We start from the raw sequence: 26,599 nt of genomic DNA, 5'->3' as shown, positions 1-26,599 counted from the left end.
TTAGCCCTGGTGTAACTCCCAGGGCTCCAGTGGAATCGACCCCAGGGATGGATCTAGCCCTGCATTCTGCATTGTTCCAGGTCATGGTTGCATGAACAGCACAAAACAACCTGACAAAGCAGCACAATCACCTGCCTCCATTATAACCCTGACAACATCGGAGCCCTTTAGGGTGTATTAAGAGAGTGAGCATAACACCCTGCCATTCTCACTTGTGCTCCTTAGTCATTAATTAATTAAACCTCACAACACCCCTGGGAGGTAGGTGACGGCTGCAAGGAACTGGCGAGCATGTGCGGTCTGCTGCCCCTCTACTGGGTGGAATCAGAAGGGCTCAGCTGTGTGTCACAGGTCCTACGCTGCTAAAAGCTAATGAAGATTCTCTTGTAGTTCAAGTGGCAGGGGTCTGTCCGCTTAGAAGAGAGGGGGCCCATGTTTCAGCTCCGTCCCTGTAAGCTTCTGAGTGGGCGCAGCATTAGTGACAGCTTCGAAGAATTAAGTGGCTTTGGCACCCTCTCGTCCTTCCCATTTCACAGATGGGGAAACTGAGGCACAGAAAGGGGAAGAGAATTGCCCAAACTCACATAGTGAGTCAGTCCCAGAATCCAGGAGTCCTGACTCTCAAGCCCCCTGCTCTAGCCACTAGACCCCACTCTCCCACAGGTGGGGCTGGAACCCAGGAGTCCTGCTGCCCATTCTTCCTGGTCTAGCCACTAGATCTGCTTCTTCTCTGTTGCTTTATATTAGGGGTGCAGGTGTTAGAGGAGAGCGAGGTCTCTATTCCCCACTAATGTAAGGGCTGTTTTGCAGGGGACTCAAATACCAGTGAGAGATGCAGTGGCAGCAGCTGCATTATGCAAGCTGCTCCACCCGGCCTGCCCTGGAGAGACAGCCCCCCCATTCCCTACATGCTATAGGGCTACTGAGAGCAGGGGTTGGAACAGTCTCTTTGCCCCTTTCTAGCACTTCCCCCTCTCCCCTCCTCACATATCCTATGGGCCCCTGGCTGCGGTGCATGGGGCAGGGAGGTGCAGTGGGGAAAGGGGTAGATTTGGAGCCTGGTTTATGGAGCCAGGCAGCAGATGAGCCCCTGGGGGGGTCGGGGTCTGCAAAACTACCCCCACCCCCAGGCTGTACCCAGTGCCCTGGGTACCCCCAAGCTGTGCCCTGGGACCGCCCTGTCCAGGGGAACCCCCCTGTGTCCAGGGGAACTCCCTACCCTACTGTGTCCAGGGGAACCCCCCCAGCTGTGCCTAGGGAACCCCTCTGTGTCCAGGGGAACTCCCCACCCCTCTGTGTCCAGGGGAACCCCTCCAGTTGTGCCTAGGGAACCCCTCTGTGTCCAGGGGAACTCCCCACCCCTCTGTGTCCAGGGGAACCCCCCCAGCTGTGCCTAGGGAACCCCTCTGTGTCCAGGGGAACTCCCCACCCCTCTGTGTCCAGGGGAACCCCCCCAGTTGTGCCTAGGGAACCCCCCTGTGTCCAGGGGAACCCCCCAGCTGTGCCTAGGGAACCCCCCTGTGTCCAGGAGAACCCTCCCCCCCTTGGCAGTGCTCAGTGCCCAGAGAACCCCACTGTGCCCGGGGAACCCCTCCCCCCTTTGTGCCCCGCCCCCCGGGACTACATCCCCCAGCCTCCCCCGCGGCGCAGCCACGTGTCCCGGAGCAGCTGGCGGGGGAGGACCGGAGGCGGCGGGAGATTCAAATCCCGACTCCCGAGCCGGGCGGAGCCGAGCGCCGCGGGATGGAGCCGGCGGCCGAGGCCGGGCCGGCCCGGGCGGGCTGTGAGTGAGACCGGGCGGGCAGGGGAGAGACGGACGGACGGACCGACCGACCGGAGCAGGGGGACAGACTGACATTGGCGTGGGGCAGGGCAGGAGAGGGGACGGGACGGGACGGGACAAGCAGCCAGGCTGATGGACGGGAGCAGTGGGGGGCTGTAGACAGGGGTGGGTGGAAGGGGACAGACAGGCCTGGGGACAGACTGATGGACAGCACTCGTGGGGAGTTGCTGGAGGGGCAATGGGCAGACATTGGCGTGGGGCAGGGGAGGAGAGGGGACAAGCAGCCAGGCTGATGGACAGGGGGGCAGACAGGAAGGGGTGTGGTGGAAGGGGCAGGCAGACAGACACAGGGGAGTGGCTGGTGGGTGCAGACAAGTGGGGGCAGACAATGGGGTGGGGGAACCGATGGGTGTGGTCCCGACCGTAGGGCAGACAGGGGACAGGTCTGGGTGTGCAGGAGGGGGCAGACACACCAGTGGGGGAGGGACCAGTGACCTGACTGTAGACAGGGCACAGATAATTGGGGTGCTGCAGGGATTGGTGCCAGAGGATGGACAGGCAGGCTGGGATCCGGCAGAGAGGTGGGTTTGGACCAGCCAGCCCATGGTGTGTGGACAGGGCTTGAGAGAGCTGACAGGATAAACAGCATCCAGAATGGACAATCAGAAAGGAATCTGGGGGTGTGGGAAAGAGTGCTGGCCCTGAGATGGACAGACAGACTGACAGTTGCCAGTTAGGGTACAGTCTGTGGGTCTTGTTGGGTGATTCCTGTTTCTCCTTAGAGTCAGGCGATGATCTAGTGGTCAGTCTAGAACTTGGGACACCCATGGTCAACTCCTTCCTCTGCCACATACCCCCTGTGTGACCTTGGGCAAGTCACTTAGTTGCTCTGAGCCTCCGTTTTCCCTATCTGTAAAATGGGGACAATAGCACTCTACAGGGGTGATGAGAGAATAAGTATTGTGAGGTGCTTGGATACTATGGAAATGGGGCCAAAAAGAGAGGAGCGTTGGGGTAGGGGTAATATTTTATGGGTAGGATGTCAGTGAGGGCAGAGCCCTTTCAGATGGTAGCCAATACACAGCAGGAGACGGGGGGTGGGGGGGAGGGCTAGCAAGATTTCTAGGGCATATGGCAAAACCCTGACCTTAGAGTGTGTGTGTGTCTGATTTTGTCTCTGGGAAGATTTGAACACACAAGGCGTGTGTGAATGCAAAAAATACAAATCTGGCTGAAGACATTTTAAATATGACCTATGGACTGAGTACAACAGGGACTTGTTAACCCAGCTCATGCTCTCTCTTTTGGCTGGCCATGCAGCGAGGGAAGGGAAAACCAGATCTGTTTACATGTAAAAAAGAAAGTAGCCAGCCAGAGCATAGTAGCCGTTAGATGGAAAGGGTTATTAAGTCATGTGATAGTCCTTCCCCCTTCTAGCAATGTACAACTGTTCTCTGCAGTGTGGGCATTGCCTCACCCAGCTTGTGATTTATAACCCTAGATGACATCACTAAATATATCAGAGGGATAAATATCAGGGAGGGAGAGGAATTATTTAAACTCAGTACCAATGTGGATACAAGAACAAATGGATATAAACTGGCCATCAGGAAGTTTAGACTTGAAATTAGACGAAGGTTTCTAACCATCAGAGGAGTGAAGTTCTGGAACAGCCTCCCTAGAGGAGTGGAGGCAAAAGACATATCTGGCTTCAAGACTAAGCTTGATAAATTTATGGAAGGAATGATATGATGGGGTAGCCTAATTTTGGCAATTAATTGATCTTTGACTATTAGCGGTAAATATGCCCAATGGCCTGTGATGGGACACTAGTTAGGGTGGGATCTGAGTTACTACAGAGAATTCTTTCTTGGGTGTCTGGCTGTTGAGTCTTGCCGACATGCGCAGGGTTTAGCCCATCACCATATTTGGGGTCAGGAAGGAATTTTCCTCCAGGGCAGATTGGTAGAGGCCCTGTGGTTTTTTTTGCCTTCTTCTGCAGCGTGGGGCACGGGTCACTTGCTGGAGGATTCTCTGCACCTCAAAGTCTTTAAACCACGAGTTGAGGACTTCAGTAGCTCAGACATAGGTCAGGGGTTTGTTACAGGAGTGGGTGGCTGAGATTCTGTGTCCTGCGTTGTGCAGGAGGTCAGACTAGATGATCATAGTTGTCCCTTCTGACCTTAAAGTCTATGAGTTGGTATTTTCCATGGTGGGGATAGAAGCTTGTTGCTTTTAATTTCTGCTAATACTCAGCTAGGCAGGACATGGGACTGGGGCAGAGTCTGCTGCTGTGGCCACCAAAACATAAAATTCATACTGTTATGGATATTAAAAAGTAATTTTGCATAAATTTTGCATAAATCTAAGAGCGAAATGGGAGAATGCGGTTAGAAAACCATATTTAAAAACTCTGATTTTTGGCAAACGCCTTTTGCTTATTGCAACCAACAGTTTTAAAAAATTGTCCTTCACCACCAATGCTGTGGCTCTGTCTTGCATTTCCAGTGGCACAAAATATGTGCTAAAAACAATGCAGGAGATGCTGAGAGGCTGCTGGCATTGGAAATCCGGGGAATATTTTTACTAAGTTTTATGAAATCTTAATTGAAATATTTTAATTCAAATTATGATGCTGCTGCTGATGATTTTTAACAAAACCTAAACTCTTGTCTGCGCTTGACCTGGCATCTCTCTCTTGAATTGTCCAGATGAGCGTCTCACTGCCGATGAGATGGATGAGCAGAGGAGACAGAATGTCGCCTATCAATATCTCTGTCGCTTAGAGGAAGCGAAACGGTGAGAGAGCATTCCAATAGGACTGATTAATTAGAGGGGCCCTGTCGGGGTTATATTGACCTAGCTTAACTGTCTCCTGTATAACAGGTTTTGCCTTCTAAATCAAACACCAGTTGGGACTTTAAGTCGCTCTTTGAGGAGTCTGGATCTTAAAACACCATTTCCCCCAGTGTTGGCATGCATGGGCTGATCTGTGTTTCTTGACAAGTGGGTCGTGACCCCGGGGGGGGGACGGGGGGAGACATGAAAGGCGGTGGGGGGGGAGTCGGGAGAAGTAACTGAAAACTGCTTACAATCTAAAGCAAAGACAATCTTGCGCACCCTGACCCTTCAAGGTTGTCTTCGCTGTCAGTCTCTCAAAACACACACACACACACACACCAACTACACAGGCTTATAGCTATCAACAGTGCCTTTTTTCTACTCTGACTCTTATAATAAATGTAAAGGCGGGGAATGACACTTTTTGTCTGTGAATGAAGGGTGGCCAGCCTGACAAGCCGGAGGCAGCGTTGTTAGACTATCAGCAAACAATAAGCGGAAGCAAAGGGCTTTGAGCATGGGCTCAGGGGCAAGTGGATTTTAGTCCTGACTGCTGCCCTTTCCACTTTGTGCCTTGCTGTCTCCTGTCTGTAAAATGCAGAAACCCAGGAGGAAGAAGCACTATTTGAACAGATGCAAAATATTTTCATCACTTCACATCTCAGTATCCTGAAGCCCAACCCCGTGGCTATGCTGTGTCTGGAATGCCCCATAGGGTTGGTGGGAGACCTGCACTTGACATGGTAGCAGCATACTGGTCTTGTAAAAAACAACGGTCTCCCTAACTGGTTTTCCGTCTTTTGTGCCAGATGGATGGAGGCTTGTTTGAATGAGGAGCTGGCCTCCCCTACGGAGCTGGAGGAGAGCTTACGGAACGGGGTCATCCTCGCCAAGCTGGGACACTGCTTTGCACCAGACGTTGTCCCACTGAAAAAAATTTATGACTGTGAGCAGATGCGCTACAAGGTAAAGGAGTCGGGTGAAGAGATTTGCTTGGGTTAGAGGGAGTGAGTTTGAGATTGGGACTTTGGAGACCTGGGTTCCAATCCTGGCTTGTTGTGTGGCTTTGGGCAAATACCTTAAGCTGCTGGTACCTACAACGTCAACTGGAGCTGACGGGACCTGCAGTTGCTCAGCACTTGTGCAAACCAGATCCTCTCTGAAGGAAATGCTGGAAGTGAAACTGATCAGAGGCATGAATGAAACTGACCATCCTACATTCACTTAATAATCTGAATAAAATCCATCCCTCTGCAAATTAAATGGGGGTGTTGTGGGGGTTAATTAGTGCCCATCCAGCTCTCTCGAGTGCTGGGTAGCATTCTCAACCCATGTAGAGGAGGTATAGATCAGTAGAAGACCATTTCTCTGCAGATCAGGAGATCCCTGGTTGAAATCTACCTGTTGCCATGAAAGATTTTGAGATGCTCAACTACCGTGGTGACGGGTGGCAGAATAAAACCCTTCAGAAATGCTGGTTGGGTGGCTCACCTGGATAACCGCATGTGGTGATGCAAGGATGCGCTATATTGGAAGCCTTCAGAGCTTTTCACTCTGTCTCGCTCATATAAGGCAGAAATTTACCCTTCAAAGAGGCCAGTGCAGAGGCTAGTGAGCCGCTTAAATCTTCAAATTGGGGCTTTAAAATCTTCACGCCTGGGATTTTCAAAAGCCGGCCACGTTGGCCTAACTCAGCACCCGTTCACGTCAATGGGAGTTTTACTGCTGATGAAAATCCCACCTTACGCACATCAGCATTTTTGCTAGCTTTCTGTAACGGGGCAAATTTCAACCCATTCATGCATAGAAGACTTTACACTGCCAGAGCGCTGTAAAAAGCCAGGGGGAGCTTGGCATGAATGATAATTAAGGCCCCTAATAGGTTTAACCTAAATCCACTCTGCTAGGTCCAATGACTTTCTCTTAAATGCTCAATTTCTCTTAACACAGCAACATTTTAGCCACAGTATGCAACTGGCATGGGAGATTCTGCCTGTGTTGGACATGTGACAGGTTTGTTATACGTGACCTAAAATGGAATTTATTTACTATAGCAATTTATTTCTTTGCTGACACAGCAGCATATGGGTTCCATCCCCCTTTTTGTAAGCTTCCATCCCTGCTGCTTATTAAATCTCTGCACCTTGTTCCAGATGCATGGCGTGAATGGGAATCAAGGCAGGAAAAAAGGCTCCTTTTTAAAGGTTGCTGGTGATTCATTCTAGACCATGAGGTCCTTTGAAGTCCCCTTCTATTTCCAACACATCAAAGACTGTCTTGGATGAATGCAGCCTATGTGTCTGTTTCTGATCTGTAATGTGATGGTGCATAAAACATAAGGAATCCAGAGCTGTAGGGGCCGATCCTGTTCCTGTTGAAGTCAATGGGAAAATCTTTATTGGGCGGATGCTTTTGAATCCGTTCGTATCCTCTTAGATTAACTAACCCTAGTGCATGAATGAAGGCTCTCATTTCGCAAAGAGTTAAGCATGTGATTAATTTGACTCATGTGAGAGTTATTCAGGTGTGTAAGGCGCTGGAAGATCTGGCCCTATATGAATGTTTGTAAAATTATTTGAAAAGCAGAACATTTAAAAAGAAAATGAAATTAACTAACAAAAGCCTTGTCATGTTAGTTTCCGATCCCGCAGCAACCGATCGGTTGATTTCACTGGGTTATTTGCTGTGCTTAAAGTTAAGCTCTTTTGGGGGTAGGGACTATTGTTATCTTTTTGTTCTGTGTTTGTACAGTGCCTAGCACACCTGGTCCTTGACTGAAGCTCTATGTGCTACTACAGTACGTACAAACAAATAAGTCTTTGCAGGATTGGGGCCTTCACTCGATTTGATGCATTTTGGCATGAATAAGGAATCCTTTCAATTCTAGGTGGTGGTATTGGTGTGTGCTGCAAGATCTGTCTGATTCCCCTGTGGCTCTCAAATGGCTCTTGTGCCAAATCTTGGCTATGCTGTGTCTGTGGGTGAGCTGAGCGCCGCATGAAACTGGCATCAGCCTCTCCTGCGTCAAAGGTGGATGGATGGTTCTCGTGTTTTTTTTGCGGAGGGGGGGCATGATCTGATGCTTCTGACAGAGAGCTTGCTCCAGACCCTGACAATGCAGAGCTGACTGTCAATCCGGGTCACCGCCGCATTGTTCGTGGCCTGTGCTGGCTTAAATGGGTTTGGAAGAACGAGATGTAGCTGGTGCCTTCGGTTCAGTGTCCAGGAACAGCTGCGTCAACGGAAGGCACAAGAAACCCCCTAGTGGGCAACAACGGCATAACGCACCCATAAGGGAAGGGTCATTCTAACCCTTGTTTAATCTCTCCTCTCTTTTTTTCCAGGCAACTGGACTTCATTTTCGACACACGGATAATATCAACCACTGGCGTGACGCCATGACTCGCCTGGGGCTTCCTACGGTAATGTATTCGCGTCAGCGTGTCCGGGCCAAAAGCAGAGCCCGGAAAAGATGAGACGCCCTCTCTGCTTTGATAAAAACACAGAGCCCTTTCATGTAAGTGGGAGCCACTCGAGTGACTCCACCCAGCTGGGTGTACCATCAACACCTTGTGGAGTCAAAGGCAGCTGGTCAGGCTAATAAAACCTTCATTTGAAACTCCGTGGATGTGAAGGAACCTTCCTTTGTCTCTTGCACAACAGGGGCGTAAGACTTTCTAGGGTGCAATGAGTTCTGCATGAGCGATCCCTTCTCCATCTGTGAATTGCAGCGACCTGAGATGAAAGTCGTGGAAGGAGGGGGCGTTAAGGGGTTGCTGCATTCACAGTAGAAGACTAGACAGCTGTACAATCCTGCCAGATGCTCGACAGAGTGGCCTGTTGTATCGTGTTCTCACCTGGGGACCATGTGGAAGCTGCTCCCAACATGGATCAGCGTTGGCTCTCTGTGTCAGCAAAGACTGTAACAATAATCCCTAGTGCTTCTCAGCTTCAGGTCTTCAAAGCACTGTACAAAGGAGGTCGGTATCACTGTCCCCATTTTACAGATGGGGAAACTGAGAGGCAGGTCAGGGTCACCCAGTAGGTCAGGGCAGAACAGGGAATCAAACCCAGGTCTTTTAAGTCTCCAGCCCATGCCTAGCCCCTTGGCTATACTGTGCTGTTAAATAGTTAAAGTTAATTGGCATTTACATGGGTGCTGTCTGTATTGCCAACAGATCTTTCACCCAGAGACAACAGACATCTATGACAAGAAGAACATGCCACGGGTGGTCTATTGCATTCATGCTTTGAGGTTAGTGAGAAATCCAGGATGTAACGTGTAAAAGGGTTGCATCTCTCTGGGATTAGAGGTAGGGCTCTACCAAATTCACGGTCCACTTTGGTCAATTTCATGGTCGCAGGATTTAAAAAATCGTAAATTTCATGATTTCAGCTATTTAAACTTGAAATTTCATGGTATTCTAATTGTGGGGGTCCTGACCCAAAAGGGAGTTGTTGGGGTGGGATGGCAATACCCTACCGCGCCATCCTATTGCCACCCTCGCTTCTGTGCTGCGGACTGCAGAGCTGGGCCCTCAGCAGCCGCCTCCGCGCTCCAGCCACCCAGCTCTGAAGGCAGCGTGGAGTAAACAGGGCAGTACCACGGCTCCCCTAAAATGACCCTGCGACCATCCCTCCCCTGCAACTCCCTTTTGGGTCAGAACCCCCAACTTGAGAAACGCTGGTCCCCTGCATGAAATCTGTATAGTCTAGGGTAAAAGCACACAGAAGACCAGATTGCACGGTCCGTGATGCGTTTTTCACGGCCGTGAATTTGGTAGGGCCCTAGTTATCGGAACTGAGGGGTCTTTTGCCTGTAGATTTTGACCAATGATACTTGCGCCCCCTGGTGGCCATTGTATGTTTTTCTCCGGAGGCCAGTAATTCTCAGATTTGGGTCCCGATCCTTTAACTCCATATCTGACAGACGACTCCCACACATGTCAAGTGAGGGCACGTATGTGTGTCTGTGGGATCTGTGTGACTGGATTGAGGTTATCCAATTCTATGCTTAGGTCCCCTGGCCATTTAAAATTTGTTCCCCAGAGGTGTTTTGCAGCAGTGGGGGGGGCTCGGTGCCTCTGACAATCCGGCCACTTACCCTAGGTGTCCGTTCATGGGCCCCCAGGTTTGCAAATATTGAGCCTAGGTTTTGAAACGCACATGGAGAGGCCTGCCACAGACTCTAAATGCCGTGACAAAATGTTATAAATACAATCCATGCAAAATACGGGGTGGGGGGGACCCGCTGCTGATCCCACCGAATCCCATCTCCTGTGGGGTTAAAAATATTAAAAATAAAATACTCTGTTGCTAAGTCCCCTTCATCCCACACAAATGCACATAAAGAGGGGCTTTGCCACATGCCCGTAAAGCCATTGGGTCTGGGCTGTTTCAGAGCAGAAGGGTGGAGTGATCATAGAATATCAGGGTTGGAAGGGACCTCAGGAGGTCATCTAGTCCAACCCCCTGCTGAAAGCAGGACCAATCCCCAATTTTTGCCCCAAATGGCCCGTCAAGGATTGAACTCTCAACCCTGGGTTTAGCAGGCCAATGCTCCAACCACTGAGCTATCCCTCCCCCCAAAGCCAAGGGGAGAACACCCTGACAGCGGCTCCCCTCCCTTTTAAGCCAAGGGGGGGTTCTGATTGAACACATGTGACTGGCAGAGGGAGGGAGAGATGGGGTCCAGTTTATTTAGCACTTCCGGGGTCCAAGCAACCACCTCCGTCTCTCTGGAAGGCAGCAGAGACCTAGTCTGAATCACATAGTGCTGGTGTCTATGCTTTACAAGGGGGTATCCTCCCTGTTTCTCAGATGGGGAAACTGAGGCACAGGGAAGGGGTGTGACTTGCCTGAGGTCATACAGCGAGCCAGTCACAGAGCTGGCATTGTAGAACTTTGATCTCCCAGTTCTGCGTTCTAATGACCAGACCACAGAGCTTACTGTGCCTTATACTGTAGGGATTAAAAACCCCATAGTGTGTGTGTGTGTGTGTGTTACCATGTGCCAGGAAAAAATTGAATTGTTAAATTCATCCATGAAGTGTGTTTTGTTTTAAATTTTCAGTTTATACTTGTTTAAGCTGGGGCTGGCTCCGCAGATCCAGGATTTATACGGGAAAGTGAACTTTACAGGTATGGGATGGTAAAGGACAAATCTGGGCTAGTTCCTGGGGGTTTCCTTGTTAAATCCAGCTGATCTGTATTTACTGCTTGTATCTCTGGAATTGTTCTGCAGAAGGGACGCTTCAGCGGGCTTTTTATTTATAAGAAGCTTTGTTTAAGCTGAGATACAAAAAAAGTCAATTTTTCTATCTCCATAGCTAACTAAGGAGACCAGTGGCCTGCTGTGCCAGGTGCTGTACATACACCTGTTAAGAGACCGTTCCTGCCCTGAACTATCTAAATAGACATGATGGACAAAGGGTGGGAGAGAAAATAGAAGCCCAGGGAGGGGAAGTGACTTGCCCAAGGTCACAGGGTAGATCAGTGGCAAAAGTGGGAATAAAATCCAGGTGTCCTGACTCCAGTCCAGTCCTACCCACTAGACCACACTCTCTCATTTGAGAGACTGGCTCCCTGTATGTGCCCAATTCAGCCCTGTTGACGTTAGAGACAGAAACACATGCTGCTGCTGGCTCCCTTAGCTCTGTTAGGTTTTCCCTGTTGAGACACTGAATGTCGTTTTACCGTATGGCCCTGGTTCTGCACTGGAGCCCTGTGCCCATGTACAGCTCCAGGGAAGCCTGTGGTACTGCACAGGGGGCTCCTGGCGCAGACCAAATTGGCTGATGTCCATTGACATCACTTGCCATTTAGGGTGGGGGTTAAGTCTCTGTACAGTGCCTGGCATCCCCTGTGCCCATTCCTGCCTGGGGCCTCTGCTTGCCATCCTCCTGGTAAATAGAAATGTCAGAAGGGCATCTGGTGCCGGCCCCGGACCAAACAGGCGTGTATTTGCTGACTTGGCTTGCTCTGTTCCAGAGGAGGAAATTAACAACATGAAACGGGAGCTGGAGAAATACGGCCTCCAGATGCCAGCCTTCAGCAAGATCGGTGGGATTCTCGCCAGTGAGCTCTCGGTGGATGAAGCAGCAGGTGATTTTACTCCCTAGGATAAAGGCTGACAGTGTTTTTTCCTGCAGCGGTGCTTGGATGAGTCTCTCCCTGCATTCTTTTGGCTTAATCCAGCTCTGTAACCCCTGAATGTGTTTGGCCCCTTTACAGGTCAGTCTAGGTCCAGCTCCGCTCGAACCACAGGGCTAATGGTTGTCAAGGGAGAGTTAGGTGCATGCTGCTTAGACCCCCGACTCCAGGAGAGTGGATCCCAGCTGTGGATCACAACCTTGCCTCCAGCCCGGGAGAGGGGTGGGACCTGTTGGCATCTCTCATTAGCTACCTTGGGCACCTCCCTGCCTAGCATGCTGGCTTTTGTGGATCCCATTCCCAGGTGTCCCTCTCTCCCCTTGCATTGTGTAGAGAGCAACCACCTAACCCAGGGTTTGTGGATTCTGGTGACCTTTTTTTTTTCAAGCCCCCCGGAAAGCCAGGAGTTGCAACGCTGTGTCACTGTGTAGATCCGGGCCACCGATAAATAGACTCAAATCCTGTCTCTCCAGCCTCTGGCTCCCCGTCTGACCACCCAATGGTTTTACATGTCTGTCTCTTTCTTGCCACGGCTGCTGTAGTCCACGCTGCCGTCCTCGCCATCAACGAAGCTGTGGAGAGGGGGGTGGTGGAGGAGACCATGGCGGCCCTGCGCAATCCCAGCGCCGTGCTGCTCAACTTGCGAGAGAACCTTGCTGCCGTCTACCAGGAGATGCTGTACCAGGTGAAGATGGAGAAAGCTGGCAATGCCAGGAACCGGGTAAGGGCAGAGCACGCGGTGAAAGGAGAAGCTCTGTTACCTGTTGGTAGTGGTAGGCTCTTATCCTATATGTGGACCACAGCGGTGCGATGTGCATCATGATCAGGGGATGCTCTTCGTGCTTTGACACCTAAAGTTTAGGGCTTGAGTCGTCTTTGAAATGGATCGAGTGAAAACGCAGGGTGGATTTCTCTGCAGCCAGGAAAGGAAGTGGGCAGGATCCTTCAGGAGCGCTGACCTGGCCACAGGAGGAACGCTGGGTGGGTGGAGCTGGTGGATAGCGGGGTGCAGTTGGAGAAAAGGAGTGTGCTCTTGTACTCTCCTCTAGCAGCTGTCAGCAGCCAGGGCTAGCTGCAGCAGCCTTTGGGGTGCGGGGTTGAGTCTTTCTGGCATGCTCGGAGGTAGCACAATGCGTCTAGGCCAAGATATGCAATGGTGGATGGCTTGTCCCTCTTCTTAGTACCTGCAGGAGAGCCTGGAAAGTGAGGATATTTACGACCGGTGTCTGACTCAGGCTGAAATACAAGGGAACATCAACAAAGTCAACGGTGAGCAAAGCAACCCCCCTCGAGAGCTGCTGGAGTGGAAATGCTGCTTACTGAGCACGTCCCCTTGCCGTGGGAGATCTGCCCAATGCTAAGTAGCTCTCCCAAAAGGCTTTGTTTCAGGCTGGGTTCTTTAGTGGGGGCATGGCCTCTGCTCTGGTTGTTTTCAGAGTCTTGCTCAGGAGCCATAGGCAGGGAATCTCTCCCTCCCCATTATGGGGCAAAGGGTTTCATTCCAGGAGCAGCCTGAGGTTCTCCACACAGCCCCTGCACTGACTTCCCCTCGCACAAAGGGAATCCCTGAAACAGGTAACCTGGGTAAATGTCTTATAAAAGCTTGTCTACACAGAGAATCGCTCGGCCTGATTGACTGCCGGGGTGGAGATGCTCCTATTCCAGGATGAGTGCCTTTATTGTGAATTAGTTTTAACTCCGCTTTGGAAGTGGATTAATCAGGAATAGTTATTCCACTTTAAATTCACAACCTTATTCCGGATTGGCTTTCATGTGTAGACAAGCCCTAATACATTGCCCCGTGTGGGTGGCTGGTAGCAGGGATCGAACCCCAGATCTCTGGATTTTTGAAGCACAAGCCTCTAGTGCATGAGCAGCTTTGTTGGCTGAAGCTGTGGCAGGCTCACGTTGGCCTAGCCACCGGTAAAGGTCAATGGGGCACCACCTTGAGTGGGTGTGGCCTAGTGGTTAGCGCACTAGACTGGGCTTCCTTAGACCTGGGTTCTATTCTCTGCTTTGCCACCACCCCGCTGAGTGACCTTGGAGAAGTCACTTGCCTCTCTGTGTGCCTCAGTTTCCCCATTTGTAAAATGGGGATCAAGATACGACCTCCTTGGCGAAGAGCTTTGAGCTCTACTGATGAGCGTGCTACGACACCAGTCGTAAGTATCCTGGAGCATGACCACCTCTCTTCTAGTGCACGGAGCGCTGGAATACGTGGACGATGCTCTGGAGAGGCAGGACCCTCCAGCCTTGTGCCAGGCCCTGCAGGATCCTGTGCTGGCCCTGCGTGGTGTGCAGCGGGAGAACGCAGCCTGGTACTTGGATCAGCTGAGTACAGATCGGGAGCAGAAAGCGCTGGTAAGGCCCAGCAGCAGATGTAGCCCCCGTACCAGAGAGGGGAGGAATATTGCAGGGATAGGAACTGGGCGGGGATGTAGAGACTCCTCCTGAGGAGACCGGCTCATACTGCTGATCCACCTTGCCAAAGCTCAGTAATGTCCCTCTGGCCAGCAGCTTGCGGTGCTATGGGATCGGGCCCTACGAGTCCAGACACCCTATGCAGGGTCAGGTCTGGATCAAGTGAAAGCCCCATGCTCTAAAGGCTTCCTGTGACGTGGACGTTCAGGAAGCGCTGCAGCCGGACTGCATGTGAGCGACTTCCCTCGGAGGGGTGGCAGGCGTGGCCCTGGGAGGGGAGCAGGCTGGCTGGGCCGGTCCCCCTGTGTGTGAGCTCCTGCCGCTTTCCTCCTTGCAGGAGCTGGGCTACGTGGACCTGCTGGAGCAGGAGGAGGTGCAGGTGGGGGTCTACGCAGCCAATGAGAAGGGAGATCGGGAGCATGCCAGTAAGTCATGCCAAGCCCCCCCCCCCCACGCAGCGAAGGGGACTGGTACCGAGCTGGGGGCAGCCAGGGTCACTATGAATCTGGGGCCAGATCCAGGCTTCTTGGCCCCTGCCTGATGCATCTAGGCCTTGCTCCAGTTCCGAGTGACCCACGCCACAAACCCCCTGTAACTGACACCTTTGTTGGCCGCCTCGCCAGAGGGGCCAATAAATCGTTGAGAGAAGCCTGCCCCGCAGGGACTCCCTATCTCTGTTCACTTGCTGCATTTGCTCCCTCTCCTGTCTCAGTGCCCCAGCTGGAGAGGGTCTGAACATCATGCTTGGCATCTGGCTATGCCCAGGCCACTCTAGGGATGGGGCATGCGCCAGCTGGTAGGTAGAAGGCAGGTAGCTTGCATCACCTCTGGGAGCTGCTGGGGCTTGGGCCATCCCTAACTTGTGTCCCTGCTTGGGGGGGACTTTGCCTGGCCCAATGGACCCATCCTCCCCCTGCCCTGCAATGCCACACTGTTGCCAAGGCAGCAAAGAGCCGCTAGGGCCAGTCCCGTGCCTGGGCAGAGGGCATCGCACCTGCCCTGAGTCCCCTGCGTAGCAGGCGAGCTGGTCAAAGTGCACGTGGTCCGGAAGAGTTAACTGACCATCAGCATGGAGCACCTGGTGTCTGGGTTGCAAAGCCCCGCGTAGTGAGCAGAATTCAGGCAGCCTGGGCCGTGCCCTGGCCCCAGATCTCTGCCATCAGAAGCCCCCGTCGTCCCAAATTCAACACCCCACGATTATCGCTGCTGAATGGAACTGGGCAAGGCAATTCCTCAGTAGCCCAGAGCTGGGGCTGCAGGAGACCTGCGTCTTCACTGGCGGGATCGTAACAGTGCTGTCCCTAACCCGGCTCCCGGCCGTACACGCGGCTCTCTAGCTTGAGTTCAGTGGGGCTAAGATAGCCGGCCTGTCAGGGAGGGTTGAAGCTGGAGCTCACTGTGCAGCGGGGATGCAGTCGCTCCACACAGCTGGAGCGTTATTATTGCAGCGTGGCCGCTCGAGTGGCACAAACTCGACAAGCCCCGAGTTCCACACGCCCCCCCCCACACCCCCCCAGCCCCCAGTTAATTTGCCCCCATCTCATCCGCCCCGCTGGTGCGCAGGGAGGCAGGCCGTGAGCCGCATCAACGCTTCGATCCGCCGGGGGGAGGCGACGGAGACGGCACGAGAATTGATGAGCCCCGAGGCCCAGCTGCCCGAGGCCTTTCCCTTCGCCGCCCAGCTGTACCAGCGGGAGCTGTCCCTGCTACAGCGGCAGCATCCGCAGGTGAGGAGAGGGCAGCGTCTGCTGGGGGAGGAGGAGAGGCCTCTGATGCTCTCAAACAGTCAGCTCTTTGCTGCTGTCCTGGGGGCCACCCTTCGCAGGCATGCTCTTCCCAGACTGCAGTCCCTGCTGGGGAATCGCTGTCTGACCTCTTCATGTGACTCTCTTCGCTTTGCGGCATGGGTTGGGGGTTGGCCTGGTGCTCAAAGCACTGGATGGGCACTCTGGAGATCTGGGTTCAATCTCTGCCACAGACAGCATGAGACAAGTCTCTCTGTGCCTCAGTTTCTCCCACTGTAAATTGATTCATGTTGGGTACTGTAGGGATTGGGGGGCAGAAAAGGATCATTGTTGTGTGCATCTGTCGTTTCCCCTCCCCCCCCCCCCGGTTTCTGCAGGGTGAGTTGGGGCAGGAGGAACTGTACGTTGCTGTGGAGATGCTCTCGGCCGTGGCGCTGATCAACCGGGTGCTGGAAGCTGGGGATGTCTATGGATTCTGGAGTAGCCTGGTCAGCCCTGCCCTAGGCCTGTCTGATATCGAGGATGCAAACGTGCAGCGGTAATTGGCTGGATTTCGGTGGGAACGATGCCCCTTGTACCAATTCCAGTGGAGTGACTTGGCCGTGAATGAGTTAAAAGGCTTTGTGGCATTTGAAAATGACAGAGCCAGGCCCCTGAAAGTTGTGAGGTGGGGAGATTTCTGAGGCTGTGAAACAGGACCAGCAGGAACCCACAATCTGAAGGGTTAAACTCTGTCTGTAACCTGGTTCTGTTACCAGATGTCATCAGGGGCTGGCTGCAGATCTCACCAGCAGTCTGCAGGAGCCACCGCCTGGACCCAGCTTCCTGCCTGGGGGAGAAACCATTGTTGATCTTACCTTAAGAAAGTTAGTGGTGAATTTGCATATGGAAGTCAGGACTCCTGTGTTCTTTTTCTGCCTGTGGCAGGAGGGGTGCTGGTCTGGGCGGCCAAAGCCGGGACTAAGAGTCAGAACTCCTGGGTTCCATTCTTACCTCTTTTATTGGCTCACCGCATGACCGTCACTGCTCTGTGCCTCAGTTTCCCCATTTGGAAAACAAGAGACTGCCTGCTGTGGTGGGGCGTTTTGAAGTTTTCTGACAGCGTTTTTCAGCCCCTTGGATGCGGGACCTTTCAGTCATGGGCTAAGGAATGGCTCTGTCTTTTCCCTTTCAGCTATTTTGACGACTTGTTGAAACTGAAGTGCCGATCTGGGAAAGCCGGGGTTGCGTTCCTGAACTGGAACGACATCCAGGCCTGCGTGAACGGCGCCAACTCGGCAGTGCGAGAAGAAAACGATCGTGAGTGGCTTTTATACCTGAGCGCTGGGCTCCGTGAGCTGCAATGAGCTCTGACTCACTGGCTGTCTTTGTTCTCCCTGGCACAGAGATCCTCGCCATCAGACTGATCAACGAGGCACTGGTGCAGAACGACCCGGAGAAGACGCTTACTGCTCTGCTGTTGCCCTCTGCAGGGCTCTCTGCCGTGACTTTCCCGGGAGCAAGGCGTTACCACGATGTGCTGACCGCCGCGCTAAGGCAGAAAGCCCAGGTAGGCCAGTTGGCTTTGCGCTACGGAGAGCAGCAGCTTGTCGGGCTGGTGGAAAGACCGTTGCTTGGGACACGTTAAAACCAGTGTGTGGCAGAGAATAATCTCGCTCCGCCTGGTTCCAAAAGATCCTGTTGCACTTTCCAGAAGAGCCCTGGGGCTTTTAATCCAACTTCCTCCCACTCCGTTAAATACTGTTTTTGCCAGCCGCCCCTTCCCCAGAGGTGGCTGCATCTCCCTGATGGAAGCACTGCCTCTTCGTGTGGTTTGTAAAGATGCCCCAGCTCATCGCTTTTTGCCTCCCGTCTCCTAGGTGACCGGGGATGATGGAGCAGCTCTCTGGTGGGAGGAGATCCAGCAAGGGGTTTCCCAGGCCAATCAGGACACAGAGGCAGCTAAGAGAAGTAAGGGCTCGGAAGCGAACTTCAAGCAGGCTCAAGCTGGAGCTGCAGTCCGGCCCTCTTCCGTTATTCCTCCGCGCGCCAAGAAATGCAGGATGGGGAGAGACTCTCTAGCCCTGTGATGCTTGTCTTCCACCCTCCCTGACTCTCCAGGGGTTGCAAGAGACACTCATCTGAGGTCCCAAGGTGCCGGCCCCAGGGATCAGGGTAGGCCTTGCAAGATGAGCTAGGCGTGGGAGTTCTGGGATGCTGTGCCATAAGCCACAGCAGTGAACACAACTGAATGCTGTGCTGGTGGCCATACCTTCCAAGACTCTTTGCTTCTCCCCCGATCCTCCAATTGCAATCTGACTCGGAGCAGCCCCTAGAAACCTGTACTCTGTACCGTCTGGAATCCACATTCCCCAGGGGCCCAAAGGATTAATCTCCATCTCCAAAGCTTCATGCAACCGGCTGCTAACTACCCACTGGGAATGGCAGTTGCAAAGGTGACCTGGGCTTCCGATATAGCAGTAACTCCCCTGTTGGAAGCTTGGAGACCACTGTCCATGGTGACCTCCATCCAGGCAGGCATGGACCAAGCTGGGCTCACTGCGGGTGAGTGGATGAATGCACCCTCTTCCTTTTCTAACCCCTGCCTTCCCCCTCTCTTCCCGTAGTGGCTCTAGGTATTGCTGCCATCAACCAGGCCATAAAAGAAGGGAAGCCGGCTCAGACGGTACGCGTGCTGCGGAACCCGGACGTCTCCCTGCATGGCGTTGTGGCAGAATGTGCAGGGGCCTACCAGGCCCTGCTCGCCACCCTCTTGGCTGCCAAGAGACAAGCAGGTAAAAGGCCCCTGACTCCTCTGACCTTGAAAACCGCAGGGGCGGAGCTGCATCTCCAGCTGCTAGCATCGGTTAGCCTCTACCATCCATAGCTCTCTGGGGCAGGGAGCATTCAGTGTCCATACAGCGCCATGGGCCCTAGTTCGTGACTGGGACCCCGAGGGGCTACCGCAATCCAGGTCAATAACCCCCAATTTCCACACATCCCACTGGAAAGACATGGCCAGCCCTAAACCTCTGACTGTCGTCAGCTGCGAGGGGAAGACTGGGTGGTCTTGCTGCCCTGTTTTGTACACTCCCCCATTCGCTCTGGTACCAGCTACTGTCAGACACAGTGTCCTGGGCTAGCTGGGCCATTGCGGGGGACGTCAAGGCTTCCCCTGGCTGAACGAGGGGGATGGCCTAGTGGTTGGGGCCCTAGCCTGGGATTTGGGAGACCCAGCTTTGCCACTGACTCTAGGCGAGTCTCTGCACCTCAGCTCCTGCTCATGGAGCAGAAGGAGGATGGGTGACTGCAAGGGGAGAAATAGGACAAGCCAGGTGTCAAAACCAGAGAGGGGGCTGACAGATACTTGCTATAGGAAGGGCATCTAATGTGAGGGAGAAGGCTCTTGCTCTGGATGTACATGGGGAGAGCAAGGAGTTGAAAGCCAAACTCTGAAACTGGGGACAGGGCTATAGAGAGCTGCCTAAGTGTTCCGTCAGCTGAGCCTTGGTTTCAAAACCTGATCGGAGGAAATCCATTTTGAGAAATCCATTTTGCTGCTGGATCAGTTTAACCCTGCAGCTGCCTCTCTTCTTGCCGTGTGTGTGTGTGTGTGTGTTAACGCTCTCCTTCCCCTAATCCTATCCCAATGGCAACGCTCAGGGAACGCTAAGCACCACTGGGTCCGACACCAGCTGAAAGACGGCAGCGTGTATTACTTCAGCTTGCAGAGCTTCGAAGGCAGCTGGGAGCGGCCTCGTGACTGTGTCCTTAACTCCATCCACCTCAGCTGGGAGGAAATCCAGGTGAGGGGCAGTTGCTGGGGCTGTTATCAAAGCCCTCGTGGCTGGAGTATTGCTGAAGAGTCTGGCATGCTGCTGCTAGGCCCTGGCTGTTGATATGTGAGGCGTCCAGGCGAACGCGCTGTGTGTTAAATGCTCTGGCTGCACCCAGAGTTCTAGCCTGTTGTCCCACTGGGACATGTCGGAGCGCTTCAGAGATGTTCATAACAAAGCCATTAGTTCTCCAGCCCTCTTGGTCTGCCCAGAGGCTTGCAAAAGAGATTGTTGCTTCCAGTGATATGACCCAATCCCAGCTCTTAAACATCCAGCTTATGGGAGTTGCCAGACTGGATGAGCTCCGGGGTCCATCTAGCCCAGTGACCTATTTCCAGCAGCGGTACCGGCTACTTCAGAGGAAGGTGCAAGAATCCCGCTGCTACAGGATAACCTGCCCTCGGGAGATGTTTCCTCCTGACCCTGTTAGAGATGATCTCATGCCCTGAAGCATGAGGGTTTCTAGTGCTTCCAAAAGCCAAGGGATATTTTTATGCACTCTCCAGCCGCAGGATTATCCAATTCTGTCTCAGAATCCTGCTAGCATATATGCTTTTGGGTGTAACGCACTGGTAAAGTGTGGTTCTGTCTCCCTCCGTTGGCTCAACCACGTAAGAAGCTTCTGAGTCTGTCCCTGCCTCTGAGCTGATTGGATCTGGTTCTTTAGATCAAAACAGCAGCTGATTGTGCTTTTTAGGTCCAGGTGGCCTGAGTTCAATTCCGGCTGCTGACCCAGCCGGGGGTGTTCCCTTCTCGTTGATGGATGGTGTACATGCGTCTGACATCTACAAAGTCTTCCTGAACTGATCTGTGTGTCCTATCTCTGCAGTCGACGATCACGGGCGTGACCGTGGCCCACGACCGGGAACGCCTCTGGGAATCCAACGCTGGATTCGTCGTGCGGCTGCAGGCCCGCATGAGGGGCTACCTTGTCCGCCAGGAACTCGTGGCCCGCAGACATCTGTTGCAGGAGCAGTTACCAGCTGTTATCAAAATCCAAGTGAGGAGTGCTGCCAAACTGCTGAGCCCATCACACGCTGATGTGCACGGCATCATTTCTATAGCGCTGGGTCTTCAGGGCGTCGTACAGGCATCCTGACCACTTCCTGTATTACCCCCTATTTACAGCGAGCAGAACAGCTTTATTATTCATCCTGTCTATTATGGTAGGGCCTCGGGTCCAGACAAGAACGGGGGACCTGTGTGCTAGGTGCTGTACAGAGTGCTAGCCAGTCCCTGCCTCAAAGAGCTTGCCATCTGAGAAGGCACACCCAGGGTAGGGGGAAGGGTGGAACGTACAAGCCGAATCAGCAGTGCAATGGTGACAGCTGAAGGCCTCTCTCTTTAGGGGCTTGCAGCCCTGGTTTTGTAGGCTCTGTTGAGGACTAACCTGGGCAGGATGAGCTGAGGAGTAGGGGTTGTTGGGAGTGATCTGCAGCCTCCCTAGGGCAGCTTGTGCTGCCAGCAGCTGGCAGAGGTGTGAGGATTTCTTCCTGTGGGCACAGACCAGGCTCTCCCACGCTGTAAGCTGGTGCCTTGGGTCACCCCAGAAATGTCATGCTGTAGTTCATTGGTATGTGTGTGTTTGTTTGTTTTTTGTTTTCCCTTTTGGTGTATCCAGTCATGCTGGAGAGGATACAGACAGCGCAGTGCTTACCTGCAAAGATTACGGTACTTGCAAAAAACCAGAGATGCTGTGATAAAGGTACTGGAGTCTTGTCTGCTTCTGTAATCCCACCCCCCTTCCCAGCCCTGCTCCTCTGTTTTCTAGTAGCAACAACATCCTATTGTCAGCTGTTTTTCCCATCTAGATCTGGGGATCCCAGTGGCGATGCAGCCACCTCTGGGGTGGAAGGTAACAGCTCTTTCACAGCAACAAGAATACATTATTCACTTCTGTCCTAAGTCACTGCATCTAGTTGCAGGGGGAGACTTAGGGAGGCAGGACATAGCTTCCCAAACTGGATGTTGACCCTAGGTGGGTGACACCCAAAATTCTTGCCGAGAGCGCCACGGTTGTCAAAAATCTTGGCATTATCTGTGATCAGAAAAGATACCTGCTGGAGCCCAGCGCCCCCTAGTCCTGTGTAGAGGGAATAAGGGCGCCTACGTGGAAATGGATCAAATAGTTGTCACGGAGAATACCCTCCAAGGCTTCCTGTGTCCAGTTAAAATGGCCAAATCTGTCTCTGTCTCTTCTGCTCCCTCCTCTCAGATCCAGGCCTATGTGAGGATGTGGCGAGCTCGTAAAAGGTACCGGGAACGACTGCGCTACTTCAGGAAGAACGTGAGTGGCTGATCCGGGAGTGCAAGTGAAAATATAACCCCAGAGGCTATGAAAAGAGACCCTCAGTCCATCTGCAAGAGGATGTCCACACTGGGAGAGGGGGGTGATCCCCAGCTCAAGTAGACTTACTTGAGCTAGTGTGCTTAAAAATAGACACTGGTGATGGTGGGCAGGCCAGCCATCCCAAGTGCGTGCCTATCAGAGATGCTAGGTATGGACTCAAGATGCCTCACCCATGCTACCGTGGCCACGTGCTATTTTTAGCAAGCGAGCCTGCGGAGACCTAGCGCAACTGTGTTACACCCCCAGCTTGCAGTGTAAACTTACCCTGAGAATCCTTAGACCCTCTTCTTCCTCTGCCTGAGGGAGACCCTCAAATCCTCTTGTATCTTGCTCTGGAGCAAAGAGGAGCCCTCTTAAAGTGAATCAGCAAAATAACTGTGTGGTGGTCCAGCATGGATCCCACAGGGATGAGGGAGGAGCTCTGTGTTTCTAGGTGGGGTGCTAGAATCTGCCCCTAGGTTGCAAGATTTCTATATAAGTATGCACCTGAAATATACAAGTCTCCAGAAAAAGACCTAAAGTGAGGATGTGTCCATGTCCAAAGGCCCACATTTGTCAGTGCCTAGTGATCTTGGGTGCCGGATGAGAGCCTCCTCAAGAAGGCTGATTTTTCAGACAGGACTGAGTGCGTTGTATTGAGGATGGTGTCGGAATTGCAAGCTGCATGTGTGCGTTTGGGGGTGTGGTTCCTTCATTCCTGGCCCTGCTCGCAGACTAGGGGGTTCTTGAGTAAGTGTTTGATCAACTGGTAAAGAACCAGTTTAAAGCAAGGTGGGGTGAGCGGTGCCTTGTCGCCTTAGGGAGCAGTCTGTTTTCTCTCTCTCTGTTTTTGGGTTCTTGTGTGTTCTGAATTCTAAGAAATAAAGTTGAAACATTGCAACCTTCTAGCAAAAGGATTTAGGTTTTTAATCTAACTTCTGTGTGTGTGCTGTGAACATCACACCGAGCACTCTCCCTCTAAGACCACTCAGGTGTGGCACCCAAGGTCACTAATCCGCTTTGAAAGTTTGGGGTAAAGGGGTGTGTGCGAAAATTGAGAAGCCGAGTGTCTGGAGTTCATTTAGGCTGTTGCCAAATGTACCGGCTCCTGAAGAAAGCAACAGCCGCTAAGACCCAGGGTAAAATTTTCAAAAGCATCTAAGTGACCATGGCTCCTAAGTCCTGTTGACTTAGATGCTTTTGGATATTTTACCCTAAGCACTCTGCAAACATATAAACCCTCACAAATCCCCTGTGAGCCAGGAAGAGAGTAAACCCACTTCGCAGATGAAGGGGAAACTGAGGCAGAGGGGGGTCAATGACTTGCTCAATGACACACAGCTTCACATCTGGGAATAGAAGCCAGGAGTCCTGACTCCCTGCCCCATGCTCAAACTACTTCCTCAGGCATCTGACTGACTAGGCACTAGGAGTTCACTGTCTAAAAGGATCCCAATGAGTATGCTCCCTCTGCCCGACACCCAGCTAATCAGTTTGCCAGCTGCATGGCTGGTATATTTTTTTTCTCTCTTTACACTTGCTGCTTGCTGCAGGGACGCTGTAGGAAACATCCCTCTTCCCCTCTGTTTGTCTTGGCAGATTAATGCTGTAATTAAAATCCAGGCTTTTGTGAGAGCTAACAAGGCCCGTGGGGATTACAGGATGTTGGGTAAGTGCTTGTCTGTCTAGGTTTTTTTTTTAATACAGATGTGCCTTTAATTAATTGCAAGGATGTTGCCTTCTCATTACCATTCCTACACTTCGGGTATGGGCTGAAGCCCCCTTTGCAGTCCCAGAAGTCTGGTGCTATGCAGAGACCATGCCAGCCTGTTGGTGTACGGTAGAGCAGCCTCAGGGCTGCTCTAACTTCAGGCCGTGTTCCCTAAGGGAGCTTGAAATCAACAAATAGCCACAGAGCAGCATGCGTTGGCTTCACCCCCTATCCAAGCTTATGCTGGAAGCAGGTGCAGAGCCCTTACACTAGCTCCATGCTGTCCGGGGAGGCCCCGGTGCAGGGGGGATTCCTGGTTCCCATTTCCACCCACTTTTTAAGGCCCCTTTATGCTGGCCCTGAGCGTGACAAGCCCTCAGTAGCCATTTAACCACATTCAAGGGAGATTTCCCTCCGTCCCCTGCCAGTCCACGCCAGGGACCCGCCACTGAGCATTGTCCGGCGCTTCGCCCACCTGCTGGAGCAGAGCCAGCATGACTTCTGGGAGGAGTCGGAGCTGCTGAAGCTGCGGGAGGAGGTGGTGAAGAGGATCCGCTCCAACCAGCAGCTGGAGAGCGACCTCAACCTCATGGACATCAAGATCGGGCTTCTGGTTAAGAACAGGATCACGCTGCAGGTCAGGGGGTCACGGGCTGGGTGTGGGGGGGCGTAATCGGGGCAGTAGCTCAGCTGTCCCAAGGCTTTTTCTCCACTCATGCTACTTTCCCATTCAGGGGCCAGGCTCTGCTCTCTGTTACACCAGTGCGATTCTGGAGTCACTGCCCTGGACTAGACTAAAACTAGGGTTCCTAAACCCTCTAGGCTCCTTTTATGTGCCTGTTTGTGCCTCTGGAAAACTTCCTTCCAAATCCAGTCCTTGTGTAGGCATGGAGCTATGCCTGCTTATGCCAGAACTGAGTTTGGCCCTTCGGGCTTGTTTCTGTTCAGGGTGACTGCACTTCTATTCCCCCTCTGTATCCTACCAAGGGCACCTGGCTCCCCAGTTGTCCCCTCTCGGGGAGAGATCAACATCTCTCTCCTGACCAGGGTATCTAGACTCCCCAGCTCTCTGACTATACTGCGAATTCCCTAGCAAGTCAGACTGTTTAAGCAGTCCTCCTTTGCTTTTTCCCCCGAGGCTATAAACAGCCTAATTGCCCAGAGGTGTAAGTGGTCACCCAGCCCTTTCTAAACAAGCAGATTTCTTCTTCAGGTGAAAGCAAGATTGAGAAAACACAGATTAAAAACAGTAAAACCTATATGTGTGCTAATAAGCTGACCAGAGATCACCCAAGGTCCAGTAAGCGTTCCAGTTGGTGGTCAGTCCTTCAAACCCCACTCAGGGGGTTTCCTATGGTCACAAGTTCATAGCAGCTGGTAGCTAAGAACAAGCCCCACCCCCACCCCATAAATAAGTGAAGTCCTTCCAACCCTTCCCAGGAAGGACTGGGCCCCCCTTGGACAGAAGGTCCCATCCGTTTGCTGGATCTGAAAGCAGGCCCTGAGCCTGTTCAAACTCAGGGGTTTTCTTTGTTAGGTCTCTAGAGAACCCAGTGTGAACCAGTATATGCCAGCCTCTCCAGCCGGGGGCACGTCCTGGGAGCTGTTACAACCTCAGGGACTTTGCCTAATCATGCCACCCACCCCCGTCCCTGGAGAACCTGGAGGGCTGGGGTTTCCCCTCCCCCGTGGAATTGTAGACAATCCCTGCCCTACAACGATACCGAACCTGAATTCAATAAGACGTAACTTAATGCGGTGACATTTGTCCAGGTTATTGCCATATCTGTCAAAGGGCTTAATTCAGAACCCACTGAAGTTAGCGGGAATCTTTCCCCTGATTTCAGGGGGCTTCAGATCCAGCCCCTGATGAGCTGGGTCAATGTATAAGAGCTGCGTATTTATTTTTATTTTGTGGCGCTTTTCATCCATGCGCTTCAAAGCGGGTCAATATCACATCCCTATTTTTACCGGTGTGGAAACTGAGGCACAGGGCAGGAGAGTGACTCACCCAAGGTCGCCAGCAGGCCAGTGGCAGAGCTGGGAATAGACCCAGGTGTCCTGACTCCCAGTCCGGCGCTATGCACTAAATCACACTGCCTGCGGTCAGCAGCACCTTGCTGATTTCCATGAGGCCTGTTGGGGAATGGGGAGCCTGCCAACAGCACGCAGAGCGAGCCAGGAGTTGGTGGGTGTGGTTTGATGGGGGATGACTTTCCCCATGGTGTGTAAATGGCAAAGCTGCGTGAATCCCAAGGCCCAAAGGAGTGGAATTTTCCCAGAAGATTTAGGAGCACAATTCCCATTGCAAGTCCAATGAGACTTGTGCTCCCAAGTCACTCGGCTTCAACTAGGTCAATGGGGTGGATGCTCCTAAATCACCTAGGCACTCCTGCTAACCTCACCAGTGTCTGCTCGCCTGCCCCATGACAGGAGGTGGTTTCCCACTGCAAGAAGCTAACGAAGAAGAACAAAGAGCAGCTGTCGAACCTGATGGCCATCGACAAACAGAAGGGCCTCAAGTCGCTCAGCAAGGAGAAGCGCCAGAAGCTGGAGGCCTATCAGCACCTCTTCTACCTGCTGCAGGTGAGCTGGCTGCTGGTTTTGGGAGGCCATTTGTTGCTGGGGAGTGGGGGGACGGGAACAGTCTGCATCCCCCACAACCCACCCATCTGGTCACGTGTCTGCTGCCTTGGTTTCCTCAGCTCAGCTCCATGAAGGGACTGCATGTGGGCTCAGGGAGTCCGCACACAACCCCATCTTCAGGCAGGGGGTTACCAACAGGTCAATGTCTGATCAGAT

At 52.7% G+C, this 26,599-nt stretch overlaps 1 protein-coding gene across 2 annotated transcripts in view; it reads left to right on the top strand.

Moving 5' to 3' along the window:
• The first annotated feature begins 1,722 nt into the window (after positions 1 to 1,722).
• The window catches only part of IQGAP3 (IQ motif containing GTPase activating protein 3), a 37,896-nt gene continuing 13,019 nt past the window's right edge, over positions 1,723 to 26,599 (top strand). The window contains exons 1-24 of one of the 2 annotated variants that reach the window (XM_073323024.1): positions 1,723 to 1,783; positions 4,495 to 4,582; positions 5,434 to 5,590; positions 7,969 to 8,046; positions 8,803 to 8,879; positions 10,698 to 10,765; positions 11,615 to 11,728; positions 12,319 to 12,497; positions 12,958 to 13,045; positions 13,974 to 14,137; positions 14,535 to 14,622; positions 15,761 to 15,924; positions 16,320 to 16,480; positions 17,117 to 17,241; positions 17,328 to 17,491; positions 17,802 to 17,892; positions 18,549 to 18,716; positions 19,585 to 19,727; positions 20,587 to 20,757; positions 21,379 to 21,462; positions 21,973 to 22,044; positions 23,686 to 23,755; positions 24,226 to 24,434; positions 26,231 to 26,383. In XM_073323024.1, coding sequence (XP_073179125.1) covers positions 1,744 to 1,783; positions 4,495 to 4,582; positions 5,434 to 5,590; positions 7,969 to 8,046; positions 8,803 to 8,879; positions 10,698 to 10,765; positions 11,615 to 11,728; positions 12,319 to 12,497; positions 12,958 to 13,045; positions 13,974 to 14,137; positions 14,535 to 14,622; positions 15,761 to 15,924; positions 16,320 to 16,480; positions 17,117 to 17,241; positions 17,328 to 17,491; positions 17,802 to 17,892; positions 18,549 to 18,716; positions 19,585 to 19,727; positions 20,587 to 20,757; positions 21,379 to 21,462; positions 21,973 to 22,044; positions 23,686 to 23,755; positions 24,226 to 24,434; positions 26,231 to 26,383 — 2,916 coding nt within the window. In that variant the 5' untranslated portion in view covers positions 1,723 to 1,743. Of the gene's footprint in view, positions 1,784 to 4,494; positions 4,583 to 5,433; positions 5,591 to 7,592; positions 7,655 to 7,968; positions 8,047 to 8,802; positions 8,880 to 10,697; positions 10,766 to 11,614; positions 11,729 to 12,318; positions 12,498 to 12,957; positions 13,046 to 13,973; positions 14,138 to 14,534; positions 14,623 to 15,760; positions 15,925 to 16,319; positions 16,481 to 17,116; positions 17,242 to 17,327; positions 17,492 to 17,801; positions 17,893 to 18,548; positions 18,717 to 19,584; positions 19,728 to 20,586; positions 20,758 to 21,378; positions 21,463 to 21,972; positions 22,045 to 23,685; positions 23,756 to 24,225; positions 24,435 to 26,230; positions 26,384 to 26,599 lie in introns of those variants that run through there. The other variant, XM_073323025.1, reaches the window with a different exon arrangement.

Source organism: Lepidochelys kempii, chromosome 24, assembly GCF_965140265.1.
Source record: "Lepidochelys kempii isolate rLepKem1 chromosome 24, rLepKem1.hap2, whole genome shotgun sequence".
Classification (NCBI taxonomy): Eukaryota; Metazoa; Chordata; order Testudines; family Cheloniidae; genus Lepidochelys; species Lepidochelys kempii.
This window is presented reverse-complemented; position numbering and strand designations above follow the sequence as displayed.